The sequence below is a fragment of the Oncorhynchus mykiss genome, chromosome 1 (assembly GCF_013265735.2).
Source record: "Oncorhynchus mykiss isolate Arlee chromosome 1, USDA_OmykA_1.1, whole genome shotgun sequence".
NCBI lineage: Eukaryota > Metazoa > Chordata > Actinopteri > Salmoniformes > Salmonidae > Oncorhynchus > Oncorhynchus mykiss.
This window is the reverse complement of record NC_048565.1, coordinates 21,791,267-21,801,375: the sequence shown is the minus strand read 5'-3', so window position 1 is coordinate 21,801,375 and position 10,109 is coordinate 21,791,267. Positions and strand designations below refer to the sequence as shown.

Below are 10,109 nucleotides of genomic sequence, written 5' to 3'. Positions count from 1 at the left end.
CATTGCGCTGGCATGATAAAAAAAAACATTGATTTGTGGGCATAAAAATGTCATTCAAATTTAGCCCAGGTTGGTCCAATGTAGGAAAGCAAGGCCAGTGAAAGAGTTCATTATTAGATACATTCTTATACAAGTGGTGACTATGAAAGCAGTGGATTCTGACTCCCATAGCTTCTCAGTTACTGTCATCTCAGGTCAATCACTTCAATCTGACATGCGGTTTTGATCACTTATCAAAACGTAAAAGCAGCAGCGAACAGAGAAATAAAAAACAAACAAAAAACTGTTCTAATAAAAAAAACGATTGCTTTAGATCGAATGGAACTACTAAAATCAAGAGTGGAAAACATACTTGTAAACTAAATCAAGACCACATCCATAATAGTAAACCTCCTGTATCCAAACCATTACGAAAATGGTAACTATAGAGATATCATTAAAAGGGCACGTAATGAATGCACAGAAATCTTTGTTGAATGACAGTGCATCTGCAACAGAGACTGTTCTGCCACTCGGGGGCAGCAGACACTCACAGTCAAATCATATGGACATGACCAGGTATGCTACTTTAGCCCTTCAGAAAACATAGATGAATGGCAAAACAAGAGTACTTCCTTTCTGCCTTTCTCTGCGGGTGTGTCGACTTACCGTCGTTGATCTCATCAGGCTTTCTCCTCTTCTCATAGATGAAGATGATACTGACCAGGATGATGACCTCAGCCACTATGCCCAGGAAGGGCCAGAGGGCGGCCAGCCGGCTGCGGACGCGCAGGTGGACCTTGTCGGAGGTCGAGCCGAACTCGCTCGTGCCGTCGCAAATGTAGTTGCCTATGTCCATGGCGATGTCCAGGTTGTCAATGGTCAGGGTGGTCCTGTTGGGGGTGCTCTTGATCTCATACCTGTCGGTACCGTTGGTGATGGCCTGAGAATGCCAGACAGGGAGTAAAAGTCATTCAAACCCAATTTCCAGATTTAAATTTTTTTATATTTTCTAGGGCAGACCCCTTTGGCAAGTACTACTACGTGTGGAATTACTGTGGCTTCAATCAAGATACTGATTTAAGTCAATGATTCCTAAAATTGGAAAATAACTGCAGCATGGTTGAAACTGAGTTCAATCACTCAGTTTAGTCCAGCAGCAGGGTTTATTCCAGCTCAGTGAAACCAATTTTGCTAAGCATAATGTGCATCATTGATGTAAAGTTTGCTAAAGCATACCGTCTTATCTTCTCCCTCCAGTTTGTACCACTTCCAGTCAGTGGGCAGTGGGTATCCATAACTAATACACACCAGCACACCCTTGTCCTTCTCGTTACCATGCTCAGAGCGTTTGTAGGCAGAGACAAGGGGAGCAGCTAGTGACAAACACAGGGAGGCAGGTATTTATGGGATGATAGCCGATATGCACTATTTATCCAAAACACCAGCATCTGCAGTTTTCTAAACCAATTGGTTATATAGGCCTATTGCAGCCTTCAGATACTCAAAGTGCGCTAAAATTAACTGGCAGAGGATGTCAGTAGAAGAAACTTAAAAGGATTACTTACTTTTGACTTCAATGGTTGTTTTCACCTCGGGCTCAGAAAGGAAGACGCACTCATACAATCCACCGGAATGGGAATCGATTTTAGCCAAGCTAATGGAAAAAACAAAAACTAAAGGTAACCCCTAAAGATGAGAAACAGACATACTACAACAGACTTCGCTTAAACAATGGCTTCTAACACATCCCAGTCATGAAGTCACTTTGCAAAAGATGCTGCCCCAACAGGCTGAGCTTGCAGGTAAATTGAGTCAAGTCCATCTGGTGGATCAAAATGCAGATAAAACATGCCAACACACCCTGCCTTCCTGGAACTTACGTGTGCTCGGTGTAGAGAGTTGGCAAGTTATGCTTGGATGACTCGATCACTTTGCCGTTCCTCATCCAGTAGTGGCCTTTGACTGTGGACGGGGGGTCGGTCAGTTTGCATGAGAGGACAGCAGAGGTCTGGTTGTATACCTCCATAGGTTCAGCTTCAATTAAGGGATCTGTAGATGCACATAAAGTGAATATATTAAAAAGCCATCCTTTGATATAAACACATCAAGTAGGCCTATACACTGACCATTATAGTTTACCATAGTACCATGAGGAAAGGCCAAGTGTAACAAATTATTGTATGTCTTTTCTAGTACAGGACATTGCTAAAATAGTTGAGGGTAACTAAAAAGGCACTAGATACATCTGTGGTTATTTAGGCTAGCGGAATTTATAGGGTTTACTGGACAAATGGCAATCTATTGGAGATTGTCTTGATACCAACATGTTGAGGAGCCACAAACCTCAAGGAGACACTGTCCAGGGCTCAACATTGCTTCACTATCCTTTAGCCTAAACTTCATAGAAAAAACTGATAAGGTCTAGCCTAGCTGATCAAATGGTATTACTTTCATCAACTATCACATTTCATGCCAAAAACAACACAATATAAAATGGCAGCGCAGAGCTTTCCAAGAAGGGGGCAGATCACACATGGGAAGACACCTAAATGGAGAGCTCGGTCTGAACCAAGAGTTCAAGATGGGAGAGAAGAGGAGTTAGACTGGGAAGTTAATCTAGGAGACCATGCTTGTAAATCAACACAAGCAGAAGAAGCAACCAGCAAGGTGAGGTATGGCAGGTTGGTGTTCCACGAACAAATAAGAGGATATTTTGGTTTGGTTTAGGGTAGTGAAATGAACAACTTGTGTCAAATAATACTGGGCCACAAGGCAGAAAGATGGCCTATGGCTGAGAAGCATTACAAAGCTGGGTTGGGGTCTTCTGTAGATAATTTAGTACTCCTAAAGAGCCTAAACAGGTCTAAAGAGTGTAAACACAGGAGAGTACCAATGTTTGTATCAATTATTACACATTCTAAACCTTGGACAGAACAGCAAAATAGAGAATGAAAGCCAACAAGAATCTAAACACTCCATAAACTGACCCCATAAAAAAAATGTTATTTTTTTTATGATGCAGCCATTTGCAGGTTTCAGACCTTCTAACCAGTATTATCCATATGAAAAATATTTTGCTAATTCATTAATTTAAACAATTCCCTAAGCTTTGACATTGGCCTGGGAAATTGGGGGTAGTGCTACGGCAGGTAGGACACGTCTAAGGAGAGAGGCTCGGCCATGCATGACAGGAGCTCAGTGAGGGCAGGAGAGGGTGTGGGACAGGAGCTGGACCACTCTCTGTTCTCTCTACAGGGAGACGCTGCCTGGCTGTACACAGGGCCTCCCACCACCAGCACTCACATTCAAACACTATAACGTTAGCCTATGAGGGGATCCACTTGGCTTTGGGTGCCTTCTTCAGCTCGTTGCGGTCAGGATCGTTGTTAGCGCGGCACTCTTAAGTGCCAGTCATTGAGCGTGAGGTTTAAGAGGTGAATGGAGCTGGGTGTAGGTGGCGTTGAGGCCGACACAGTCCTCCCGCACCCCATAAAACAGCTGGGTCATGGTCTCGTGCTCCTCGCCCTCTATGAACCACCACTGCACCTCAGGGATCGGGTTCCCCGTCACCTCACAGAGCAGCTCTGCACTGTCCTCTATCCGCTTCATCTGGAACAGGGACGACTTGATAAAGCCGGCTGAACAGGCCATTATGTGGGAGGGGTGGATTGATTTGAGTATTATATTGATGGATTAGGTTGGGATTGGTGTGAGCACATCAGTCAATTCAAGAAGATGATAGTAAGGCAGAAAGAAAGAAACAGAAGAGGTTAATAGGACACATGAATAAGAGAAGGAAGAGATTGAGCATCATCATTTTAACCAAATGATTTCATGCCAATTTGATGCAAACAAATTGGTGCACAAATTTTGAGAGCAACTTTTTGTGCTTCGAAACACTTCTGGAATCTTTTATTTCAGCACATGAAATATGAGACCAACACTTTACATGTTGAGTTTATATTTTTGTTAAGTGTATAACTGAAATTTCTATGTGAATTTGGTCAGGTATTACATATGCCGCTTTAACAGAACATGCAACTCCTGTAATGAAGAAGTCAATAAAATTTCATTTTCAAACACTTACCAAAATGCAATTAGCAAGAAAACACCATTCTAAACAGAGCAACTGATGTGAGCGGTATATGACAGAGAGGAAAATCTCAGTTACAAACTTAGAGGGGGAAACTAAAGACAACAACTAGGATGGGTTGCTAATATGAAGTGTTGTGCCTTTGGCTTCTGGACAATGAAATAAAGTTGATATGAAAACCAATAGAACAGGAGAGAAATGGCATATGAGGAAGTCTTTCATAGGCAGTGCGTGTGGAAAAAGGCCTAGCTGATTATTGAGTTGCGGCTGTCGGTGAAAAAGCATCTATAATGTGTGAAGATTATGAGTATAATTTTAAAAAAGAGACAAGGGAAGGGATGTGTTGCGAAGATAACCTGTAGGCACATCTCTCTCCAGAATGCAAGCGCTCAGCTCTCCAGAATGCAATCGGTCTGCTTATGAAAACGTTTGTAGTATCCGAACAAACTATGTCCACTCTATGGAAACGTGAGACTCACACGAACATGTCGGTGATTTTGCTCTACGTCCCCCACCATCGTCACGCGACTCGTCTGTAGTCGGTACTGCCGATCTGTCAATTTCTGTATGTAGCGTCCGAACAGTTTGGGCTAAACACTAATATAACCTCCCCTACGGAAAGGTGAGTATTTCACGTACACTACATTACCAAAAGTTATGTGGACACCTGCTTGTCGAACATCTCATTCCAAAATCATGGGAATTAATATGGAGTTGGTCCCCCCCTTGCTGCTATAACAGCCTCCACTCTTCTGGGAAGGTTTTCCACTAGAAGTTGGAACATTGCTGCGGGGACTTGCTTCCATTCAGCCACAAGAGCATTAGTGAGATCGGGCACTGATGTTTTTGGTGATTAGGCCCGGCTCACAGTCTGCGTTCCAATTCATCCCAAAGGTGTTTGATGGAGTTGAGGTCAGGGCTCTGTGCAATCAAGTTCTTCCACACCGATCTCAACAAACCACTTCTGTATGGACCTCGCTTTGTGCATGGGGGCATTGTCATGCTGAAACAGGAAAGGTCCTTCCCCAAACTGTTGCCACAAAGTTGGAAGCACAGAATTCATCTAGAATGTCATTGTATGCTGTAGCGTTAATATTTCCCTTCACTGGAACTAAGGGGTCTAGCCTGAACCATGAAAAACAGCCCCAGACCATTATTCCTCCTCCAACAAACTTTACAGTTGGCACAATGCATTCGGGCAGGTAGTGCTCTTCTGGCATCCGCCAAACCCAGATTCGTCCGTCGGACAGCCAGATGGTGAAGTGTGATTCATCACCCCAGAGAAGGCGTTTCCACTGCTCCAGAGTCCAATGACGGTGAGCTTTACACCACTCCATCCGACGCTTGGCATTGCACATGGTGATCTTAGGCTTGTGTGCGGCTCCTCGGCTATGAAAACCCATTCATGAAGTTACCGACAAACAGTTATTGTGCTGACGTTGCTTCCAGAGGCAGTTCGGAACTCCGTGGTGAGTGTTGCAGCCGAGGACATACGATTTTTACATACTTCAGCACTCAGCGGTCCAGTCGTGTGCGTTTGTGTGGCGTACCACTTTGCAGCTGAGCCGTTGTTACTCCTAGACATTTCTACTTCAAAATAACAGCACTTACAGTTGGCCGGGGCAGCTCTAGCAGGGCAGAAATATGAAAGAAAGGTGGCATCCTATGACGGTGCCCCGTTGAAAGTCACTGAGCTCTTAAGTAAGGCCATTCCACGATCAATGCTTGTTTATGTCGATTGCATGGCTGTGTTCTCAATTTGATATACCTGTCAGCAACAAGTGTGGCTGAAATAGCTGAATCGAGTCATTTGAAGGAATGTCCAAATAAATGTGTACATATAGTGTACGTCGGTTGTTTTGCTCTACGACGCCCACAAAACTCTCCTGAAGGTAGTCCGGTACCAGTAAAAAATATAAATAAGAAAGGAAATATATATGTAAGTAGATTAGTGCCAAAAAAAATGGGTAAAATGTGTAGAAAATAAAAAGTTCTGTGACTTTTCTTATATCTCTCAGATATGAGAAACACATCAAAACAAACTTCCTATAGATTTTTTTTTTTTTGGGGGGGGGACTGTTTTCCATGTATGAATCTGTTATTGAATGTGTTTCAATGGGCTAATAGCAATAAGGCTATTAGCAATAAGGCTATTTCAATGTTCCATCAAATAGTTTTTAAAAAATATAGATATTTTTATACCTGAAGGGATCTTAAAATCCAAAATCAAATAGCTAAATGAGGGTTAACTTCTAACAACTTCTGTAGCTTGTGAACAGAGTTTGTAGCTCAAACTATTCCGTCCCGTTGTCACAAACGTTGCTCTTGCCCAGCCCCCGTGAATCACAGACTAATCTACCGTATCTACAGATGCAGAAGAACTTGACAAATACAATGGTACAACTCAAAAGTCTGTAGCAAACACACAATGTTTAAAGGGATTTAGAAGTCCAAAAAGTGCTGGTGTTACAGTGGGACTCATTGTGTTAAGGCAATTTAATTTTATTGCAGTCTCTGCTAAAAACAAGCTTGCAAACACAAGGGTTCTTGCTTGTTTGAAACGTTTTATATAATACATGTAAATACATTGGTATTGTAACCATACAAATATAATATTTGTTGTGAATTTAATTGAGATATGTGGTATTTGTATTTATTAGGGATCCCCATCTTCCTGGGGTCCAAACACATTAAAGCAATTACATATGAAACTAAATATAAAACAGTACATCATAACATTATTACACCACTATGTTGTACCACATTTAAATAATTGTGTTATTTATCTCCATTGAAAGGTCGACATATGGAGGTAAAACATCATCTTTACTTTCTTCCATCCTCTAAACTGGACATCTATGACACAGCAGCTAACCTCCAATGAGGTTGGTAAACTGGTCTACAACAGTTTAATTAAAAGATCGCAGCTAGCAAGCCAGAAGCACAGGCAGAGCTTTGACTCGCAAAAAACTAGCTGAGACTTCAAACATGAAAGATTACAGCCTTGGTAGACAACTGGTTAGTCTGCTCATTTACACACAACAAAACATTGGCTGGTTTATGAAGAACTTAACAAAGGCAACTCCATTGGCTGGTGGTGTTCATGGTGGGGGATCTAGTCAAAAACTTGCAAGCTAGCTGGTAAATACTGGTAGTAACTAAATATTGACACTTGCCTTTTTAAAACGAGACCCACACGTCATTTTAGTTCTGACAAACGAGACAAATAGACATCTAATAATACTTAACAGTTAGCTACTTGCAAAATTAAACGTTAGCTAACTATTTCAGTTAGCTAGCGTTACCTACAAGTTTTTAGGTATCACTAACGTTACATGTGTATATATTCACTAGCTACTTTGTATAACTAATATAGTATGAATATTGATGCAAAGCATCACATCTTTGTCAGAACTATATCTTATTTACATAGTTAACGTTGCCAGGCTAAAACAAGTAAAATCATCAATCAATCATGTTCTGTGCCTGGAACGTTGTGACCCCCTCTTACTCGTATGCTTCCTAGGTACCTAACGTTAGCTACTTTGCTTTTTTTCTACATTTAACGTTATAGCGATTGATTTTGTTTTAGGTAGACTGTTTGGAAAACACATGGCGTTGAACTGTAACGTTAAATCAACAATTGAAAACCGCTAACGTTAGCCAGTTCGCACCCTCTATACAGTAACGTTAACGTTACCTAGCTAACGTTAAATATCTTACCTGTCTGGGCATTGGCTCGGTTCAAGCACAATAGGAGGGCACTTAAACCCCACAGCACTTTCATTGTTTTTAGTCTGTCACAGATATACTGTCAATTACACTATTTTTCAAATATTTGATCTTATCTCGACTCCCTTGCTATACCATCGACGAGTTAGTCGTTGTTCCTCACGTCGTGAACTAGCACGTCACGCCCTGTGCGGAAATAAAAAAAAAAACAAAAAGACTCAGTTCGACGTGAACAGGCAAAAGCAGAAAGGGAGATACCTAGTCAGTTGTACAACTGAATTCATTTAACTGAAATTGTGTTTTAGGCATTAACCCAAGCCCTCTGAACACGGGCGAACTGAAACAATAATTCAAGCCGGAAATTTGACTCCATCCCAGGCCACCCAAACCAACAGACCGCTAATTGTGTAGGCTAACCCTATGTGTTGATGTAACGGGTACCAAACTAGTTATACATTTGGCAACTATGTTCATCTGAGAAGAAAGTTATCCATATTACAAAACACAAACATTTGGGACTGACAAACAAGTAGCCTATCTGAACACTGAGTATGCTTTGGGTGCACCCTCAAAAACTCACTAGGAATACACCAATCATAGCACATACAAATGTACAAGGCTAGACACAAAACAATTAGCCTACACTTTTTTTTTTAAAGATAATGAGATAGCTCAAATGTTCAAATTATTATCCTTATATTCAAGCATCAAGCATATCAAAGGTATAAAAAACTTCACGCACACATTCACTGAAATTGAACATAAGCTACAACAATGTACTAAGTATCATACACTTTTCTTAAAAAAAAAAAATGTATATTACAATGTTCACTCACTGGTGTCCATAAAGCAAACAGCACAAAAATAAACATCTATACACTGAGTCAATGAAATTTAACATTGGCTACATAACTGCAAGTATAATACGAAAGTCCAAAAAACATGCCTTTGCACTAAAGCTTTAACTCACAGCAAATTGTCTTTCACCCTTGTCAGCCTGTTAAGGAAGAGTCATAGCATAGCTACTTCAGAGTAACCAGTAAGTAATTACCACTAGTATACTAGTAGGGGGCGCAGTAACTTACTGCTCTCTGCCATCTTGTCAATGACGTCATCTTTGCCAAGTCCCGTAAGAATCTCATTCACTGTTGCCATCAAAAGAAACGCTTCAAGGATCTCTTGAGTTGAGGGAGGTTCTTAGGCGGTTCTTCACAAATTTCAGGGTGGAGAAGGTCATCTCACAAGCCACCTGAGTGATGGATAGGGTGAGGAGGAACTTGTAGCCCAACCAATGATGTGATACGCATCTGTGAGCAGATTGTACTGAGACAGGAGAAGATAGCAGCATATCGGGCAGTTTTTACATGTGGAACAACTTCTGCTCACCAACTCCACTTTCATCAGGATCCTCAAAGCCTTCCCCCGATTCATCACTGGCAGCGGCGGCCCTGGTGTTGTACTCCTCCAATGTTGACTGTTTCAGTCTTTCCCACTGTTGTGCAAGGCTGATCAGTTCAGCCTGCAATGCCTCAACAGTGGCATGTTCATCAAATTCCAGTAAGCATTTGCTGAGCTCCTTCATGGCTGTCTTTGGGCAGGAGACATCTGCACACAGCACTGCATTTGCTGCATAACAGCGGTGAATACTTTCAACAACAGTGTCCAGTACCACATTGTGGATCTTGATTTTGTAATCCATGTCTGCATTAGCAATGGGCTCGTCTTCTGCCAACTCACCTGGTTCTCTTCTTTTTTTTGTTCTCTTCTCTGGGAGAGCTGTCTGAGCTTCGGCATCACAGTCCTGCTGCTCCTCCAGAATGCCATTGGCCCACTCAACAAAGTTGTCTGCTGCCCTCTTCACACCCTCAAAGTCTCGGGCACACTTTCTCAAGTTATCCTCCGTTCCCGTCACCAAATGCTGTGCTGTTACGATATCCATGCCACTTGTTTGAAAGTATTTAGAGAGAGCGGACATCTACTCAAAAATTCTGAGAAAAACCTCAGCTGTAAGTATGGTTTCATACTTTAGGAGAGCATCCTTGTACCCTTGGGCCTTGATTCGGATGGCAGGTTTTATGGTCACATCCTTTTCAATTCTTTCCATAGTGATGACCACATCAAGTGTTCGGTCAGGCTTTGCAAAGCTTCCAAATACTTTCCTCAAGGCCTCGTCTTTTGCCCAACAGCGTGTTTCACCAATTACATCAAGCCTTCTGTCTCCTGTCCTCACTTGTTTCCTCCCAAAGCTTCATGCGCTTGTAGGAATCTCGAACGAACACTGCAATGTCATTCAGTAGTGAGA

The 10,109-nt window shown here is 41.9% G+C and overlaps 1 protein-coding gene across 3 annotated transcripts in view; it reads right to left on the bottom strand.

The window, feature by feature from the left end:
* The window catches only part of LOC110508526 (basigin-like), a 10,448-nt gene extending 1,528 nt beyond the window's left edge, over window positions 1–8,920 (bottom strand). Inside the window, exons 1-5 of one of the 3 annotated variants that reach the window (XM_036969779.1) lie at window positions 8,893–8,920; window positions 1,863–2,031; window positions 1,548–1,636; window positions 1,219–1,355; window positions 649–922 (exon numbers count right to left, since the gene is read on the bottom strand). In XM_036969779.1, the coding sequence (XP_036825674.1) occupies window positions 649–922; window positions 1,219–1,355; window positions 1,548–1,636; window positions 1,863–2,031; window positions 8,893–8,905 (682 nt within the window). In that variant the 5' untranslated portion in view covers window positions 8,906–8,920. Of the gene's footprint in view, window positions 1–648; window positions 923–1,218; window positions 1,356–1,547; window positions 1,637–1,862; window positions 2,032–7,798; window positions 8,001–8,777; window positions 8,838–8,892 lie in introns of those variants that run through there. The other 2 variants (XM_036969893.1, XM_036969836.1) reach the window with 2 other exon arrangements.
* Window positions 8,921–10,109: the final 1,189 nt, after the last annotated feature.